The sequence below is a fragment of the Sapajus apella genome, unplaced genomic scaffold (genome assembly GCF_009761245.1).
Source record: "Sapajus apella isolate SASKATOON/1434 unplaced genomic scaffold, GSC_monkey_1.0 scaffold25, whole genome shotgun sequence".
Classification (NCBI taxonomy): domain Eukaryota; kingdom Metazoa; phylum Chordata; class Mammalia; order Primates; family Cebidae; genus Sapajus; species Sapajus apella.
This window is the reverse complement of record NW_022436965.1, coordinates 18611730-18632579: the sequence shown is the minus strand read 5'-3', so window position 1 is coordinate 18632579 and position 20850 is coordinate 18611730. Positions and strand designations below refer to the sequence as shown.

The 20850-nt window shown below is 40.1% G+C and overlaps 1 protein-coding gene across 2 annotated transcripts in view; it reads left to right on the top strand.

The window, feature by feature from the left end:
* The first annotated feature begins 673 nt into the window (after positions 1–673).
* The window catches only part of FMO1 (flavin containing dimethylaniline monoxygenase 1), a 23961-nt gene continuing 3784 nt past the window's right edge, over positions 674–20850 (top strand). Inside the window, exons 1-7 of one of the 2 annotated variants that reach the window (XM_032291400.1) lie at positions 947–1023; positions 6124–6236; positions 6928–7116; positions 8597–8759; positions 12772–12914; positions 15651–15850; positions 20244–20599. In XM_032291400.1, coding sequence (XP_032147291.1) covers positions 6159–6236; positions 6928–7116; positions 8597–8759; positions 12772–12914; positions 15651–15850; positions 20244–20599 — 1129 coding nt within the window. In that variant the 5' untranslated portion in view covers positions 947–1023; positions 6124–6158. Of the gene's footprint in view, positions 1024–6123; positions 6237–6927; positions 7117–8596; positions 8760–12771; positions 12915–15650; positions 15851–20243; positions 20600–20850 lie in introns of both variants that reach the window. The other variant, XM_032291399.1, reaches the window with a different exon arrangement.

The following is a 20850-nucleotide window of genomic DNA, read 5'->3' as shown; positions in this document are numbered from 1 at the left end:
AACTGAGAGAGCTGGGCTTTATCTCAGGCAGCCTGAATCCAGAGCCTGGTTACTTAATCTTCAATGCACTCTATTACCTCTCAGTGCTCTTACACATGTGTGTTATTAACCATAGCTTGGTGCCAGAAGATTCTCTGGCCTGTGCCAATGGTGGCTGTACCATGTGCCCTAGAGGTGAATCAGTATCCAACTGAGAGGGGAAGGAGGGCTTCGCATGCCTACCTTTCTACCACAAACCCTTCCTGGTAGCCACCCTCTCTCTCTCCCACTGGTGACCATCACTAGTGACCTGTGAAAGAGATACACCAACAGCACAGCTGGGGCCCTGGCACTGTGCCAGGGGAAGGATCACAAAGGGCAGTGCTACAGCAGGACCTGTGGTGCCACAAGTCATGGCTCCTTGCCCCAACTCCACGCCACCAGCTGCTGCATAGTATTGTGTCAGGTCACCACACCAATCTGAGCTTCAGTTTTGCATGTGATCAAGAGAATGTGTCTGACAAGGTGACCTTTTCCTAATCTGCTGATCTATGCAGTTCTAGGGCTGCAGAATGGAGACTAGTGGCAGCAGCTCATCCAAAGTACAAGACTCTGTAAAGTCAAAGGTCCAATTCCAGCAGCTCTGCCAGAAGCTACAGCCTTGACCACAACTGTACTAACATTTGGCACCCGTCCTGCATAAGGCGGGAAGCATACCAAGCACAAGGCTAACCAGTGACCTGAACATTTCCCTTCTCACATTCACACACCAGAGACCAGCTACAGAAGATTCGAATGGAGCAAATTGCTTATTCTTCCAAATTCTTTTTCCTGGTTGATTAGAGCAGCCAAGAACGAGGTGGAGCTCTTGTGAATAAAAAGCCTTGCTTCATTTTCCCCACGCAGGAGAACATGGGCAAGCGAGTTGCCATTGTTGGAGCTGGGGTCAGCGGTCTGGCCTCCATTAAGTGCTGTCTGGAAGAAGGACTGGAGCCCACCTGCTTTGAGAGGAGCGACGACCTTGGGGGGTTATGGAGATTCACCGTAAGTGGGGTTTCACCAACTTTATCTGTCTATTGGAGAATGGGTTGGCAGCTGGGAAATTATATCTGCACTTCTTTCACAAGGGCTGGTGGCCCTGAGGAAGGTTAGACATGTCTGCTGAACAGGGGACCACAAGGAGCCCTTGAAATTGTAAAAGAAACAGGGCACAGGTGAGCTTGTGTGGAAGTCAGAACAGACTTGTACTCTATCTAGAGCCAAGGGGAAGAAGTATTTCCAAAGATGCCCACAAAGTATGGAAGAGAATAGAGTGACTGGGCCGGGCCAGGCCAGGGAAGCCCAGAAGCAGAGGAGCAGGACCAGGGGCTCTGAAGCAAAGCCAGAGACAGCAGGGTTAGGGGCAAGAGAAAGAATTTCAGCCTCTGCCTGCAGGACTGAACTACTTTCCCTGCTTCTTTTCCCAGCCTGGCTCCATCTGCTTTAAAGACTCAGGGCTCCGTGTAGGATGAGCTCCATAATCAGGCGGCAGGGGTCCTGCTGCCCTGGCAATCCCAGTGCCGGCCAAGAACAAAAGTAAAGAATGTGAGTTTTTGGCTGGGCACGGTGGCTCACGCCTATAATCCCAGCACTTTGGGAGGCCGAGATGAGTGGATCACGAGGTCAAGAGATTGAGACCATCCTGGTCAACATGGTGAAACCCCGTCTCTACTAAAAATACAAAAATTAGCTGGGCATGGTGGCGCATGCCTGTAGTCCCAGCTACTCGGGGGGCTGAGGCAGGAGAATTGCTTGAACCCAGGAGAACAGAGGTTGTGGTGAGCCAAGATCGCACCATTGCACTCCAGCCTGGGTAACAAGAGCGAAACTCCGTCTCAAAAAAAAAAAAAAGAATGTGAGTTTTTGAGTCTTTTTTTATTCCCTGAGCAGAAGAATAGTAATATACCCAAATCTCAGCAGGGTTACTGCCTGGATCAGAGAAAGGAATGAAAGGGCAAGGACTGGGGCCCCACGGGATCACAAGGGCCCTATTTAAAGCCATCGAAACCCTGAAGCCAGGCAGGGAAAATGTTCTGTGAATTCCATGGCTCAGTCAGGGAAGCATTTGCATCAGATCTTTCCAGAGTTTCTATTTTCCCTCCTTTTGAGCAAAAACATTTCCCATGAGCTTTAAATTTGCTAAGGAGAAAGCTGTCAGAAAGAAAGAAAAGAAGCAAGGTATCAGATAGCCCGGCCTCAGATCCCGAGGGGCTAAGAGAAAGACACAGCATTTCTCTATTACAGAAGGGTAGAATTTGGAACTGAAATAAAGTAATTATTTTCTGGCTGAGTGTGTAAAGCTCCAGAGAGGCCAAGGTTACTAGTTTAATCACAGTCCTCCAGCATAGGCAGCTTGGCTCACATAAAGAACTGCATCATCAGTGCATGGAGACCTCCAAAGAGGGCCAGGTAGAAGAGCCTGTCTCTTCTAAGGAATCAGACCACATATGTTTCAACAGGATGGCAGAAACCTTACACCTAAGCCAAAAATCTCCCCCTTCCCATGTCCATCGAAGACATTACTAATCAAACATGATGGCTTTCCCCTAGAGAGCCTCAGAATCTTCTTAACAACAGTATTCCAAACAAGCATACCTAATCAGTCAGGGTCAAGAGTTGGCTTGAAAGATGAAAGTGCTCAACTAAATTAGCAGAGTTATTTGACTAAAGTAATCTCTTTCAAATCAAAAAGTAAGCCTAAAGATCAAAAGCCTCTTAAATACTCCTTATACAAGTCATAGGCACCTAATCATTAACACTAAAAATCAGTGATCTAAGAATCAGAAGAAATGGGTCTAGATCCAGCTGGGCCCATTTCCAGCTGTATTGCTCAGGTGGGTCAAACACCAATACACAAAGCACAAAACACAGTGGGGGACACAAAAATGAGAAGAATTCACCCTGCCCTCAGGGCCATCAGGCAGATGGAGGAAGGCTGGATTCTGCAAGTCAGAAACAGTGCTGTGGGTATTTAACAGAGAGCAGCATAATGGCCACATTTAGGAAGCCAGAGAAAGCTTCACTGAAGAGGTAGTGTCTGATGGACTTTGAAAAATTTTGGCAGGTAGAAGAGATTGAGCAGAAGACACCAGGGAGGGTAGGAACAGTAAAGAAAAAGTACTGGGCATATTCAGAAATAAAAATAGCTTCTTGGTGCAGATGGTACACATAAGAGGAGGACTGGGAGGGAAAAGAGTGGCTGCATGTTTGGGCAAGGGGTTCATATTCAACTTTAAAAGCAATAGGTAATGAGGAGCAAAATTAAAGAGATTTCCTGGTCATTGTGTTTGTTTTGTTTGCATGATGGGAAGACCCAAAGATGTTTGTAGGCAAAGGGAAACTATCCAGATGAGAGGAAATAACTGAGCACATAAATCCAAATTGAGACACGATCCTAGCAGGAAAAGGGAGGGGTGGAGTTGTAGGCACAAGTGGAAGGGTTAGCCCTGGCAAGGTGGGGACACTAGAATATCCCCTCCCCAGTGAATTCTGACATTTAAACATGTCATTACAAAATGCTTTAAAATTTTTAATTTGTATATATATATATATTGTATATTAAATTTATATTTATATATAGAGAGAGGAATTATATTTTGGGTATGTTAGGTTAAATAAAATATATTCTTAAAATGAATTTCATTTGTTCCTTTTTACTTTTTTAATATGGCCACTGGTAGATTAAAAAGTGTTTATGTGACTTCTATACATCCTATTGGGGGCAGTGCTGCTCTAAAGCTTTCTCACTCAAAATATGGTCCATGGGCCAGCAGCATCTACATAGAAGCTTGTTAGAAATGCACAATCTTAGGCTCACTCCCACTTACAGAGTCCACATCTACATGTTAATAAGACTACCCAAGCAATGCCTCACAAAATTCAAAGGTGCTGCGCTAGAGAGCTGTGCTTCCCAAACGGTGAAGAACAACCTGTTTTTTTTCCAATTAATTATAGACTGCTGTCAAATATAATAAAAATGGATCATTAGAAAAATGAAAATGACACAAAGAAAAAATACAAAATGTAAATTTGAAATTTATAGAGTCAGAAATTATAAAATTAATTTCAATAAGTGTCATTAAACAACATAGATATAAGGAAAAGCAATTACAAAAAATGAACACATTGTTCTTTGAAAGTGTGCACATATACAATTCACACAGTAAGTCACCATTACCCTTGTAACTTTTTGCCAAGCAAAGAAATATTTTGTGTGAAATTGCATTTCTCCATATTAAACACTGGTAGGCATACTTTAAATATACATTTTTTATGTTACTATTTAAGGTTTTTAATGTGACAATCTTGCTTTCTGCTTGTCAATTTACCTAATCTGGTTTGAATAAATGGCAATGCTCTTTGCAGGGGATAATGTGTATCTAAACTATTTCTAACCATTGCTTAATAGCAGTCAAAGTAGAGAAAGGAGACTCACGGAGGTATGCTGATTGAAATGAGGAAGAGATTTTAAAGCAGTCTCAGCAAGTTCAGGGTATATTTTTTTAACTGCTATCCAAAATGAAGCTGATAGTCCTACTTTTTCTTGATGTATCTTCAATCTTTTTTCCATGGCTAGTTCAAATAACTTATACTATAAGATTAAATATAAATTATCTTTCAATGAAAGAAAATGATTCCAGATTTTATGCACTTTTGGATAGGTTTTTAAAATAACCTTAAAACAGCACACATGATAATACAGTCCCACAGCATATGGCTAGTACACAACTCAAAACTCATCGCACAAGTTAGACAACTAGACTGATTTATATCCTGTTCAACAAAACGGTGTCCACATACTTACATGCTGAGCAATGTCAAATTATTGCTATAAAAGTTTCTAAATGCTTATTTTCGATTTCTGTATTTATCTTGTAACAGACTGAAAACAAATAATTCCTATCAGTATTGCTCTGCAGACTATATTTGAATAACACTGCTTTAGATATTTCCCCTGAATAAAATATCAAGATTTAAATTGTCATCTTTCTCAGAAGTAGGCCAAAATAATAGAGAGCAGGCCTATACCATATCTACTTAAGAGTTAATTTTCTTCTGTTTAATAAGTTAGCCTTAGTTTAAGATTTATAGTTCATAGAAGTTTGTGGATTGTAATAGCTAAACAAAGAGTGCAACTTGTACTTTGTAAAACAATGCTGGGTTGGTGAGACAGTTTGTAAAGTGCTGATCACAGCCCTGAAACGTTTGGGTATCAAAGACTGGAACACCTGGCCCATTGCTCAACCTCCTGCTGCTTGAACCCCTCAGTAAGGGTCTTGTGGCCTGGAGGAGGGGACCCTACTCACAGGCTCATAAAGGGTCTTGCAGGAGGCCTCTAGGCTGGTTGAGCTAAGAGTGGCATTCTCTGGTCTCCCACCTATTCCATGGGTGACTGGGCTCAGAAGATAGTCTCTCCTTTGAGGTATGTCATGTGGTTAGAATTTGCTGGCTCTTACCCATTCCCACATTCCTGCGGCTGCACCTCAATTATTATCTGTTGTTTAACTATAAAATACTAATTTAGTTTTTTAGAATAACCACATACCTCCTACTAAATGTAGATGATATAAACTGTTTCATTGTGCGTACTCACTCCATGATCACCCCAACTCGAGTGATATGATCAAACTATGTGTGTGTAACAACAAATATGTGTGGAGCCTAAAGCTCTGGGTCTTCACAGTCCTCATCTTGTGAAGAATCCCTGAGTCCATGCTAATGATTTCTATTTCTGTGTCTGTTTTTATTTTTTTCCTTAATTCCCTTGTCACCGCCGGGGCTTAGAACATCCACGAGTTGTGCTGCAGCTGGTCCACAACACTCAGAAGCATTTTAGCTGAGTCTGTCTAATGGGTGGGCCACAGATAAGGAGGTTATAATCAACCCTTATCAGTCAATGAGATAAGTAACATTAATTTAAACCACAGTTTAATAATGTTTATAATTTTGTTTTCTGTGATTGCTGTATGTTTCATGCCAACACATAAATCTATATGTAACATAGATTCATATCCTTTGCAGAAAAAGAGAAATCCCTCTCTATATGTGAGATTTGTGTTCATGTTTCTACTTGTTGACATAAACTAAATAATTTTTATTTCACAGGAAAAAGGAACTACACATATGCAAGATGGTAAATAATGTTAAAATACAAGAACCTTCCCACTGAAATCAGAATAATCCTCCTTACTACCTACCACCCAAAAGACAGAGGCAATGTATATTAAAGACATTACTAAAACTGCTTGCTATTCAACTTTGCAGTAGTCTTATGAGATATTGATATTTGCTAGTTATTTGAGTAAAAACTGGGGTGAGAAATTGACTAGTGTTATGTCATACACACAGTTGTCCAATCTGGAAACCTTTGACTGCTTCCTCTCTCAGTCCCTAAATCTAATTGGTTTTGCAATCCTATGTATTCAACCTTACTACCATCTCACAAATTTCACCTTACTGGGATCCAGCTGTCATTGCCTCTACTCATGCCCTCATTAGCAATCAAGTGGATTTGTGTTTTAGGCTCCTAGCTAACCTCCTTCCTTCCTTCTCAGCCCCCTCTAATTCATCTTTTGTAGAACCAGAATTCTCTTTCAAAAATTTAATATGAATCACTTCTATATTTAGAACATTCAGTAGATTGCCATAACCTTTCTGTAAAATCCAAACTCCTTAACTTCAGATACAAGATCCTTCATAATCTGCACCATCTTCTCCATAATCATTTCAAGAATACCCCATGAAACCAAATTTTCCATCATCCAAATAAATACTACTTCCTGATTCTCATGTATTTCCATATTCTCCCATGTTTGGCAATGATACTGCATGCATCTGGACAGGCAAGTTCTTTCCAGGCTTATTTGTAAGCATGCAATGAATGTTCATGTGTGTGCACTGCTGGTACAGGAACATGTTGAAGAAGGCAGAGCCAGTCTCTACAAGTCTGTGGTTTCCAACAGCTGCAAGGAGATGTCTTGTTACTCAGACTTTCCATTCCCAGAAGATTATCCAAACTATGTGCCAAATTCTCAATTTCTGGAATATCTCAAAATGTATGCAAACCACTTCAACCTTCTGAAACACATTCAATTCAAGGTAAGACACAAAACATCAGCAAGTAGTCAGAAAGTATTTTCCTACCTATTTTCTCTTATCTCTCTAGCCTAGCCCTGGTCTCTGTAGATGAGATACTAAACTGGCAATATTAATGACACCTGGCTGGATTTATTTTCTCCTTATACTTACTCCCCACTTTAAGTAAATCTGGAGGTAGGGGTGGATGCTTTGTGTAAAGATTCACATGTATAAAATTTTGGTTTGCAATACTTACATCCAAGTATCTTAGGGGACCTAAAAAATATCAAGCCACATTTTTTTTGTAGAGATGGGGTTTTGCCATGGTGCCCAGACTCCACACTTATTATTTTTATGATTACAAATAAATTTATTTTGAAAGATTTTAAACTGAAAATTTACTTTTAGAAAAGATAGTTGTAATACAAATGTAGAAACACAATAAGCACTTCAAATAGTATAAACCAAATAGTGAACCCATTAAGAGGAACTTAAGAATGAAAGAAACAAGTTGTAAAATATCTACAATATGATCCTATTTTTATTTTTTTTAATGTACATACACATATTTATTTTATATGCATAGTAAAGAGATAAATATACAAACTGTTAACAGTATTTATCTCTCAGGATTGGAGTTGGGAGATGAAGAAATAACTTCCATTTTATACTTTTGTACTTTTGTATTGTTGGAAAAACGTTTTATATACATGTATTACTTTCGTGATGGAAAACTAATATAAATAGAAACAAACAAATAATAAAAGAAAAATGACATAGCAAAAAAAAAAAAAAGAAGCCTATATTCTTTAAAAACTTTAAAAAGGGAAAGAAAAATAGCAAAGCCTCTTGGTCAGTGAATAATTTATCCTTTTAAATTTGACTTGTCTGAGATTTGTTGTACATATATTTCTTGAACCAAAGCCCAATAATCACGGACATGTATGTACTCAATGAGAAGAAAAAGTAGATTCTTTGAAATATGAACCACTCTCAAAAAATTCAAGCCATAATGTTAGCACTTTTTAACTGCTTTCTAGTTCTGGAAAAACTTCAGCAACATATTCCATAAAACCTCATAAGCTAATATACCCTGGACAAATTCATGTTTTCAATTATATCTTATCTATGTCTCTGTCAAAGAAATTGTTGTTAGAGAGACAGCTCTGTGAGAATTAAAGTTGCATAACAGAAAGAATAATGAAAAAGGTATCAGAAACTTTGGTTCTAATTCTGATTCTATCGCTTTCTATGAGAATTTGAGCAAATCACTTAAAATTTTTGCAAGCCACCGCTTGTCTTAGATAGTTCTCTAAGCTTACAGTACTTCCATCTAGGGAATCATGATTAGTCTGGTGACCTGATTAGGTTCCTAGGGTTATACTTATTAATTATGTTTATTCTGTGTTCTACAACTTTTAAAATGTCAATGATATATCAACTGGCAAGCCCTTAATGGAATATTGACAACGGCTAATCATATCTGTGATTCCTTTTTCAGACCAAAGTCTGCAGTGTAGCAAAATGCTCAGATTTTACTGTCTCTGGCCAATGGGAGGTTGTCACTCTGCACAAAGAGAAGCAAGAGTCAGCCATCTTTGATGCTGTCATGGTCTGCACTGGTTTTCTTACTAACCCTTATTTGCCACTGGACTCATTTCCAGGTACAGCATTTTCTGCAACTAACTTTTAAGTTTTCTCATGGGAGCCATTCTGATGCTTGATTAGTCTGGGAATGAACTCCTGTGGCTGTTCCATTAAATAGTTAAAGTTGGGAGGTAAGAGGAGTTTGTTTGTTTTTCTTTTTCTTTTCTTTTCTTTTTTTGAGACGGAGTCTCGCTCTTGTTACCCAGACTGGAGTGCAATGGCGCGATCTCGGCTCACTGCAACCTCCATCTCCTGGGTTCAGGCAATTCTCCTGCCTCAGCCTCCTGAGTAGCTGGGATTACAGGCACGTGCCACCATGCCCAGCTAATTTTTTGTATTTTTAGTAGAGACGGGGTTTCACCATGTTGACCAGGATGGTCTCGATCTCTTGACCTCGTGATCCACCCGCCTCGGCCTCCCAAAGTGCTGGGATTACAGGCTTGAGCCACCGCGCCCGGCTCTTTTTCTCTTCTTTCTTATTTATTTATTTGTTTGTTTATTTATTTATTGAGACAGAGTTTCACTCTTGCTGCCCAGGCTGGAGTGCAATGGTGCGATCTCAGCTCAACCACAACCTCTGCCTCCTGGGTTCAAGTGATTATCCTGCCTCTGTTTGTTTGCTTTTCTAACTAGCATCTTCTGGCCAGTTTTTTGGCTTTCATTTGTTCGAAATGATCTATGAATACAGAATAGCAAAATGGATAGCATTATAAGCAGTTTTATGTTTTACTAAGATTCAGTGTCCCTTAAGTGACTGGAAGCACTCAGAAAGTCTTCTAAGACATGGGATGCTTACACAAGTCGCTAGCCTTAGCAGCAGGTACCCATTGCCAAAGTTGAGTTTAGAGGCCACAAAAGTCAAACTGTACATAAAGACAAAAGTAATTTTTGACTCGTTTCTTTTATGTGAGTGATAGCAATTAGATTAGAGGTTTATAGCACTGGGTCAATAGTCAAGAGGGGGCTTAGTCTTAGGAGACAAGACATCTTTGGATCTCAGTTTCTTTATCTGCCTTTTGCAACCATGGTCACGTTAATCTATGCCAAATTTTAACTAGATTTTAATTCAATGGAACAGAAAATGTAATGGTTTGGTTTATTTCATCTGTAACAAGCATTCGAAAAGTTGAAACTTTTCTCCGAGTCATCTGAAGATTGCCTAGAATTGCCGGGCACAGTGGCTCACACCTATAACCCCAGCACTTTGGAGGCCAAAGCACATGGATCACAATGTCAGGAGTTCAAGACCAACTGGGCCAACATGGTGAAACCCCATCTCTACTAAAAATACAAAAATTAGCTGGGCATGGTGGTGGGCACCTGTAATCCCAGCTACTTGGGAGGCTGAGGCAGGAGAACTGCTTGAACCTGGGAGGTGGAGTTTGCAGTGAGCTGAGATCATGCCACTGTACTCTAACCTGGGTGACAGAGCAAGACTTCATCTGAAAAAAAAAAAAAAAAGATTTCCTAGAACAATTCCAAATGGCATCTTACAATAAATTTATGAACACCCAGTGGTCCTGGATCTGCCCCCGAGGTCACTCAGATCAGCTGATATTAGGGTAAAGCATATCCTGAAAATTGTCAGGGAATAAAATCATTGAATTGGAAAGAATGAAGTTCAGTCTTCTTCCCAATGCAGAAAATTACTTTTCAACAATTCTGAGAAAGGCTCAATAGCCTCTTCCTGAACCCATTCAATGATGGACTCTCATCATCACAGAACACAACCCAATTTTTTGTCATTCTTGCCTGCAGAGCAAGGCTCTGAGCAACCATCCACTCCAAATTTCCAGGAAGGAGTACCTAGTCACTGCAAGAATCCAGAAAGTTCCATGGCACAGGGAGTAAACTATATTCATTCAGCATTCACAGTATATTGCACTAGGTGCTAAGAATATAGAGGTGAATAAGGCAACAAGTAACCTGTATTGGAGGAATGAATAGAGAGATTTATGGAGTCCAGTAGAGAAATCACAGTCTACATATGACCTGGAGTGATTCCAATACTGTAAACATATACCTCTCATGGTCCTGGATTTGCCCCTGGAAGTAACACAAGTTCACATCGGATTAAAATAATAAAGCATACCTGAAAGCAATTGAGCCAATATGCTCAGTTTGAGTAGAGGAGGTAGGGACCAGCAGGTATGAATTCTAGTATTTACAACCACCTAGCTGATAGTCTTGAGTCTCCTACTTAACCTTTCTAAGGCCTCTGTTTTTTTCACCCACAAATTGAAAAGCTTGAATTACTTTAACCAACAGTATACATCATAAATCAAGCAACAAGAGCTCTATAAGACTTATAATCTTTCGTAAAACCCATCTTATCAACCACTACCAATTTAAAATCCCTGACTAAATGATTAAGGAGACTTTGAGCTCTAAAATTCTATGATTTTAGACTTGAAGAGTAGTTCTCCCAACATCACTGTCTGCTGACTTATGGCAGACTTGCTTAGAAGGCACATACTCCTTGGGGTTGTTGTTAGTTGTCATAAAAATTCAAATTCACTGAAGATATTTAAAAATATATATCACAAGCTCTAGAAGCAATTCCAAAGAAGGTGCTCTAAAAAGTCTAAGTAAAAATATAGGTATCAGAGTTAGAATAAACACGTAATTTCCCAAGATGACTACTTTTATCATTTACATATATACATTCTGATATTTACCTTTTTTCTTTTTTATATTATAAATTTTTTTCTTAGATAAGACATTCTGTTACTAACACAGCCACATTTACCTAATGTAAGTTCTTACTGTGTCTTCCTGTAAGAGAAAGTATTAGTCTATTAAGAGCCACAGAGTCTCATTTTTGTCCATTTGCGACCCCTCCCAAAAAAAAAAGCCTATCCAAAGAGAATCTAAAATAACATGAAATTCAGAGATAATTATATGTTTCTACTTAGACTTTTCCAGCTCTCCCTTCTTACCAGTTCTCTGATCCATATTGGGTTCCTGTGCTGAGTAAATACTGGAATTTGGTTGGATCCTTGCTAAATTCCAAATGTTCTGTGTTGTGATTAGGTTTTAACTTGGATTCGTGTTTGATTTCTACTGATTCAAGGTGAGCTAAAGAGCCACCAGACCTTGTAAGGCTACTTCCCACAAGCATATACTTTTTTCCCCTAAGAATCTAGAGATCTTATCACCTTTTTTTTTTTAGGAAAAAAGAAGTTATTTGTTTAGCACATATTACTTCTGATTATGTCGTGGTCTTAAGAGTATTTTCTGCTTAAGTCATTGCTGTTAAAAAAAAAAAAGAGTATTTTCAAACATTCTCCATTCATGTGATGTTTCAATAAGATTCAGCATCATTGCCTAAGATACTCTATTGAGTTAGCCCAGTAGATTGAATCCTGGTATAACCGACATAATTCCTTTTTCTCTGAGCCAACTCTAGCCAACCCAGCAAACTTAGCTTGAGTTACAGTCAGTCACCAAGGTGGACTATCAGTGAACTTCCCCAACCCACATGAAACTTTGTGAATAGGGACAACATTTTATCTTATTCCCTCCATACCATCTAGCATAGCTCCAGGCACATAGCAGACGTAAAAAAAAAAAAAAAAAAAAAAAACCTTTTCTAAAAAGAGATACTGACTCACACTTCCTTTAAGCTTCTTTGACCTTACTCTTTGCTTATGAAAAGTTTATATAAATCAAGTATGAATAAATAGAACATTATTATCCTGTTGACTTTTATCAACCTTAAAATGATAATGACCTCTTATACCTTTGCTTGATATGTCTTTATGTCACAATATTTCAGCTTAGTAGTTAATTATCTAGTAAGTACAACTGGAGACCAATCTAGTGAGATAGAGTAATAACCCCCATTAAATAATTACCTGCCAATGTCTTATAGAGTCATGTATTCATATTTCAGATTTTCTCAAACTTGAGAATACTAGTAAAAATGACCAAAACTATCTGTCAAAAGAATGTTATCAACTGAAAAATATTTGTTTCATTCACTGATCCTACAAATTCTTTATTTCACTTCTCTTTTATTTTCTATAGGCATTAATGCTTTTAAAGGCCAGTACTTTCATAGCCGGCAATATAAGCATCCAGATATATTTAAAGACAAGAGAGTCCTTGTGATTGGAATGGGAAATTCTGGCACAGACATTGCTGTGGAGGCCAGCCACCTGGCGAAAAAGGTACCATTCCTGATGTTACTGGGTGAAGAGCTTTGTCTTAAGATGCATGCCTCAAGCAAATGGTGTTTGACACCATGATAAATGTTAAAGAAATAAAATGCCTCACATACACACAACAGACTGCTAAAGAATTTAATTTTTTCTGAATGCTCACAAATTTTACTATGAATTCCGTTTGTTCACCTTTCCTCCCAAAACCAACTTCTCTGACTTCTTTCTATTTTATTTTTTTTTGGTCAGTCATCCAACAAGAGCTACAGGACATATTTCTTCTCTACTCAGTCCCATAATTCAGAAAATTCTACCAACTTTTTCCTGCTACTATTTCCCATTTGCCCCTTCCTCTCCTTATTTATTACCAACACCCTCATCAGGACGGACCACCTCACACTGAGGCTATTGCATTGTCCTCCTAATAATAATTGCAGAAACAGCTAATATTTATTAGGATTACTCTGTGGCCAGTACTGCACTAAATGTGTTTTTACTCTATTACTTTAACCAATCATCAAAACAAGCCACTGACATAGGTACTGTTAGTATCCTTGACTACACATGAGGAGACCAAGGCTTAGAGGAGCTAAAGAACCTGCATGAAATCTTATCACTAGCAGGTGGCAGAGCCGGTTCTCAAACTGTCTCTGACTCAAAGCCTACATTCCTAACTATCCTCTTCTACCTCCTACTTCCAGGCCTTCCGGGCTTCTCAAGGGTTTTGCTCTGCATTTTATTTTTGCCTTGTACCCCTACCCACAGGTCACCCCCATCTGCAACAAGCCATCTAGACCCCAACTACCAACAAAACAAATCCTCAGAAAAGTCTTCTCTCATTCTAGCACTCTCATGCTTAAAAAACCTCTAATTACTCTCTTTACCTGAAAAAAATAAATTGCAGATGTAGTAGCTCTGCATCATAGAGTTTTCTATAATCTGGTCCAAATCTGCCATTTTAATTTTAACTTCTGTTTCCTGTATGATAATCAACTGTCACACTTTCCAGTCCCTGTGCCTTCAGTTCCCCTTTGCTCACGCTACCACTTTCTTCTCCAGAGCCCCTTTCTCTTCTATTACAATCTACCTTTACATTCCCAGGTATCTCACACCAACATGAAGTGATCTATCCCTATTCAGAATTTATGCAATATTGTAATTTGTACCCCTCAGTCATCACTTTTAAGTTTTTAATATTGCAAGTTACCTTTTACCATATGTGTCTTATTTTCACCTATGTTGTAAACTCATTGAAGGTCATTCAGCTAACTAATATATACTAGTTCCTGGCTTCTGATGTGCCAAACATTGTGCCAGGCTCTGGAGATACACTGGCAAACACAACAACAAAATCAAGATACCCACACTCATGGAGCTTATAGTTGTGGGAAAAACAGATGCCAAATAAATGAGTGTAAATAATTAAACCAATAATTTTAGACATGAAAACAGCTGTCAAGAAAAAAGGTTGGGAGTGTGTAACATTGACATCCCTTTTCCAGACTTTAAAAAAAAAAACTCAATGATTGATTTATTCATTGAAAGATTGTATTTTGGTTTTGTTTGCTGTTTGTTTTTGTAGAGACAGGTTTTTGCCATGCTGGCCAGGCTGGTCTCAAACTCCTGGCCTCAAGTGAGCCACCCGCCTCAGCTTCCCAAAGTACTGGGATTATAGGCATGAGCCACTGCGCCTGGCCCATTGACTGACTGATTGATCGACTGATTGAAACTTAGCAATTAGGTGGCATTACCCTAAAGGAAGAGAAAGGAGGCCCTGAAACAAATATTAACAAAGGCCCATCCACTGTGACCACCACATGTGCATATTATTATTTCTGTTTCTCTAATTGTTCAGAAATGTCTTCAATCAGAAAACATGCTTTGACATACATCTTATCATTTATATATTAACAAAGAAACTCCCCGTAACTTAGAAGATAATTCGTATCTAGCGAAATGTTGCATTCAATTCTGCATCATGATATAGAGAGACAGGTTTAGTGTAAATGCCTCATGTCAGAGCCACTGATGTATCTGTAGTTCTTGCCACCGCATTTCCAGTGTTGTATATTCAATATAACACAAACTCTGACACTGGAGCCGTGGTCATCAAGCCCCATGACATGGGGGAAGAAACAATGGTTAAATCAGCTGTTTTGTATCAGCAAAGTAACAGATTGCTTAACTAATTATTTGCTTTGTAAACAATTGTACAGATAACTATTTATTGTGTAAGTACTAAAACTAGTAGCTTCATGAACTCAGTCAACTGGTAAACTCAATCGGCCAATGTTAAAAAGAACAAACACCAAAAGTAACTGTAGTACTGAATTTTCCTGTCATAAGCCAATGGTTTGCATTGAAACTCTGTAGACAGCTTTGATACTGCCATGCCCTGTTCTTGCTGCCTACAATTACAGTGAGCACACAAGGTAGCAATCACCTGTTCATTGTTTTCGTACACAGACTTTAAGGTTCCTACTGTTTGCTACAGGCTGGCAAATAAATAAGTATTCAATAATATGTCTTAAGGCATTTTAACACTCTAGATACTCCGAATCCTAATTCAAAAGGATTGACTTTAAAATAGAAGTTAGAAGAACCAAGACTATCTTGTCAGGGATGTATTTTGAAAGTGGCAGACTTTTCAGTGCCTTTCCATTCATGACACTTCTTGAATCTCTGGCAGAACCAGCCAACCCTGTTCATAGCGTCAAATGAAGGGATGTCTTTAATTGCTTCCAGGTGTTCCTCAGCACCACCGGAGGGGCATGGGTGATCAGCCGAATCTTTGACTCAGGCTATCCATGGGACATGGTGTTCATGACACGATTTCAGAACATGTTGAGAAATTCTCTCCCAACTCCAATTGTGACTTGGTTGATGGCGCGAAAGATAAACAACTGGCTCAATCATGCAAATTATGGCTTAATGCCAGATGACAGGTAAATATAATGTGACTGCCAAGGGCTTTTAGGAAGAAGGAGCCTCTGCCTTTCCAGCAGTCTGTACAAGCCAGCAGTACCACAGTAACATGGCTGAATGTGTTGGAACACTTGATACAAAGTTGCTTGATAATAACAGCTAACTGTTCTTAAGTGCTCAGAAAGTGAAATTATGTATTTCACCTTGTCAGCAACATTTTAAGTATTATTATAATAATCCTTTTATTATGGAGAAACTGAAACAGCAAAATTTAGCCATTTACCCAAGCTCATTGAGTAGTAAGTGAACCTGTGACCTTGGCAAGTTACTTGAGCCTCAGCTATAGCAACCAAAAGAGAATGATTTGTCTATGATTTTGTTGACAAAAGAAACACAGTTGCCTAGTTTCACTGTGTGGGAAAAACTGAATCCTTTAGTTGCCCCTCACCATTGTAGCAGGAGTGGCCCTGAGAAACAGAGCTCCGAGCTCCCGAACACCAAATGGGGAAGGAAAGGGTTTATTACAGCCGGGAGCTGAAGAAAAATTTGTCCAAATTCAGTTCACCTAACAAAGGAAGCTTCTGCCTTTATATAGATAGGCTTATACTTTAGATATTACTCATGGAAGAATCTTAGGTTTACAGCCTTAGAAATCACATATGAAAAGGGTTTCGGTTTACGGCTTAAAGGAATCACATATGAAAACTTTGGTTTATAGTTTTAGGACTCACATGTGAAAAGGTTTCAGGTTTGATCTTGTTTTAAGTAAAATCAGTGTCTTCCAGAGAGTTTCCCCAAGACCAAGCCTGCCACCTACAGGAATGAGATTCAGGAGGCACCAGCTGGCCTGCTCTGTCTTCTATGGAGATGCACTATGGATGACAGAGGGGGCAGGGAATCCCAGATGCCTTGGTCTTCCTCACACCCTCTTTGAGACCCTCACCACTCTATAATATTAGTGAGAGGTCTCACTCTTATTCTTACTTTTAGATCCTCTGAAGAAACTGATTGATAATGTTTTATATAATATACTTGTGATATCATTTTTCTGGTCTATTACAGCAGTAAAGGATTTCTTGGCCATTTAGAGGAACAAGGGGGAAAGCAGGGGAATAGTAAACAAACACCCATTATTGTTAGTACACTGATCATGAGGGTTTTTAATCCTCCCAAGGCTGAGGACCAACCTTTAAACAAGGACTTAGGGTTGAATTTATGCCATACCTGCACAGGCATGTGTGCTAGTTTGGTTATATTCTTAACTGCATGACCCTGGTCGGTTATGCGTAGGCAGCAGTTGGTTAGTTTGAATTTTTCATAGACTCCTCTTTCAACTGCTAGGAGATAATCTAGGGCCAGCTGGTTCTGATAAATCGCATTCCTTGTTTGAGTTTCTTGTTGGACTAAAAGGGACAGAGCTTTGCCCGTTTTATTGTATTTCCAAAACAGGGGTCCAGTATTCCCATGAGCCATCCTCCGCCCATGTGGCTGGCCCATAATATTCAATAGTTCTCTCCAGTGGCCAATCATCATCTGTGCATTCTCTTATTTTTAGATTTCTTTTCTCCCCAGTGGAGTAGACTGGATACCCTAACAGCTCACTCATCTTAACAGACAATAGGAAGAAAGAGGCTTAATGATGCCTATGACACAGTTACCTGTCCATCTCCCGGATTACACACCTCATACTGAGTACCATTATATAAACAGATTCCCTTCTGTGTCCCTGTACATTTATAAGAACTGTAGAACAAACGAATGGCAGTAACTTTTACGTCATACCTGGTGTACATACTGAGGGTGTTCTTTAAAATTAATGTTCCTACCGTATAAGTCCAAATATTAAGAAGAACAAGTCCCATGATGAATTTCCTCATGCTTCGGCTGTGCGTGGACTAGCCAGCTTCCAGGATGTGGCTGGAGCAAGGCTTGTTGTCCTTTTTAAGGTGATTCTGCAGCCCTTGCCTTGGTCCAAGTCTCAGCTGCTGCTAGTTTTTACACGGCTGTGGTGGATTCAGGCTGGGATTCCCTCTGTGGGAGTCGTCAGGATCAGGTCTGTGGTCCTTTCCGTTGTGGCTTTAAAGGGACTGTACTCCCGTCCTTTATCCACACGTGATCACCTCGTGAGAAAGGGTGAACTGGGGAGAAAAAGGCTTACAGGATATTTGTTATTTATTCAGGTTGAAGTATCCTGAGCGATTCTCCCTAGAGCTGGTAACTAGCACCCTAACTCAAATCTCTCCCAACTCCCGAGGACTATCCCCCTTTTTTAAAGGGGGTACATCTAATTTTGAATAACACCAAGGGAAGTGCCTGCACTCACTTTGATCTTGTTTCCTGATACACTTTCCCTAAGCTATTTTTGATGATCCTGTTTTTTTTTTCCCACTTTTCCCAAACTCTGAGGGCAATAGGCAGTGTGCAGTTTTTAAAGTAATACCCCAAGGCTATTGCTGTTGTTCCAGACAAATCTGCCACAAATGCTGGTCCGTTGTCTGACACAGTGGCAGTCCAAACCTAGGGATAAGATCTCGAAGCAGCACACGGGTTACTTCATGGCCCTTTTTTTTGTACAGTGCTCCATGTACTTGGAGAGTCAGAAAGGCATATCGCAAATCAGTGTAAATGTTTACAACCTTATTCTTACTTAGCTCTAGGGCTCAAGTCAGAGCAATGAGTTCAGCCTTCTGAGCTGAGGTGCTTTGAGGCAGTGACTTGGCTTTAATTACAATGTCCAGAGTTGCCGCTGCATAGCCTGCACACCTTTCTCCTCGTGGATTAATAAAACTGCCCCAATCCACATACAACTCCCAGTCTACTACTGTCCATGGCTGATCCCGAAGATCAGATCTGCTGGAATAGACTGAGCCCAAGACTTCAACACAGTTGTGTTCAACCGGGCCCTCTAACATTGGGAGCAAAGTGTCAAGGGTTTAACGTGTTGCAGACCTCAATGGCAATGCGGAGATTTTTACTTTAGCAGGCCCAGGTATTTGGCAGGCCTACCAATGAGGTCTTTTGATATTCATTAGAGTCGCCACTGTGTGGGGTGCTTTAATATTTAAATTCTTCCCAGAGTTGAGGCTAGAATCTTTAATTGCAATTTCTCTTCTTTCTTTTTTTTTTGACCTATACAGCATGAAATGGCTTTGTTAAATCGGCTAGCCCCAAAGCCAGGGCTGACAGAAGTTTTGCTTTTAGTTTCTGCCCTATTCAAAGGGTTTCTTGTCTTCCCCATCCTTTGTCACTTTGTGTAAGGGTTTGTCCAGTACTGCGGAGTCTGGAAGTCCACAATTTACAAAACCCATGGCTCCCAGGAGCTCTCTCACCTGCCTTTTAGTCTCAGGTTCTGGCAGGTTGCAAAGGAGCTTGCTTCCTCTCTGCTTCTGGATGATGAGCCTCAGATATTGCATTTGCTTTTTGGCAAATCTGGGCTTTCTTTTTAGACACTTTATACCCACAGTCCTCCAGGTGCCGAAGTAAGGCATCTGCTTGCACACCTGACTGCTGTGGGGTGTCCCAATAGAAGGTTATCAGTATACGGGGGCAGCATGCAAGCGAGAAACTTCTGGGGAGCAATCATGGGCTGATGCCTCGCCAAGGATGATGAGAGAGTTTCTGAGCCCCTGGGAAGCTGGGTCCAAGTGTATTGAGTGGTTACACCTGCTTCTGGGTTTCTCCCATTGAAATGCAAATAGTTTTTGATCAGTAGTTTCCCCAAGACCAAACCTGCCACCTACAGGAAGGAGATTCAGGAGGCATCAGCTGGCCTGCTCTCTCTTCTATTGAGATGCACTGTGGATGACAGAGGGGGAGGGAATCCCAGATGCTTGGGTCTCCTTCCTCATCATCTCTCTAATGGCGGAGCCTTCTTCCCCTTGCCAAGCAAGATTGACCTTGGCCCCATAAATGGCTCAGCTTATACAAGATCAACTCACCAAAGTGTTTGTCTCATGATTCCAAAGGTAGAGCCAGAAAAAGATGATTCTACCCTTGTTCCTTTAAAATACATGCATGTTTCCCTTATACAACTGCTTCCTAGGAAAAGAGATCTTTCAGAAGTTCTCATCAAATCTAGAAGTCCTTGGTTTCCCTTGTAGCCCTTCAGCTCTCAGCCCTCTCTAGATTGACACCGATAGATGAATGCTGAAAATCAGCAGGGGAAACAGAAGCTAGAGAAGGTGCTAGCTTCCTCCTTAGGCTTCCAAACTCTAGTAAATGGCAAGCGTATTTTATAATCCTTCTTGAATGTTCATGAATCCCCTTCCACTGAAGTAACGTTTCCCAAGACGTGCAGCAATTCTTGTCCAACCAAGGAGAGAGCCCCAGAATGACAGAGGAAGGTAAGGAGAAGAGAGAGCTGGCTGCATTGTTCACAGACAGGTCTCTTCCCTATCCATGTTTTTTGTTTAGGACTCAGCTGAAAGAGTTTGTGCTAAATGATGAGCTACCAGGCCGTATTATCACTGGGAAAGTGTTCATCAGGCCAAGCATAAAAGAGGTGAAGGAAAACTCTGTCATATTTAACAACACTTCAAAGGAGGAGCCTATTGATATCATTGTCTTTGCCACTGGATACACATTTGCCTTCCCCTTCCTTGATGAGTCTGTAGTGAAAGTTGAAGATGGCCAGGCCTCGCTATACAAGTATATCTTCCCTGCACATCTGCAAAAGTCGACCCTGGCCATTATTGGCCTCATCAAACCCTTGGGTTCCATGATACCCACAGGAGAAACACAAGCTCGGTGGGCTGTTCGAGTCCTGAAAGGTAAGTGTAAGAAACAGCAGGGCATGTGTTTTTGGTTTGCCATATGATTCTAGATACCGGAAATATTGAGACTATTATCCAGCTCCTATTTAAAACAACAGAATCTTTAAAAGCAGGATGCATTCCATTGTTTGCTGCATTATACTGTCATAATGATTTATTCCATTACCAGCATAAATGGTATATGAGGGGTCAAAACTATAGGCTGTATCTACGTCTACCATTTTTTTTCATTTTCATTTTTTTTTTTT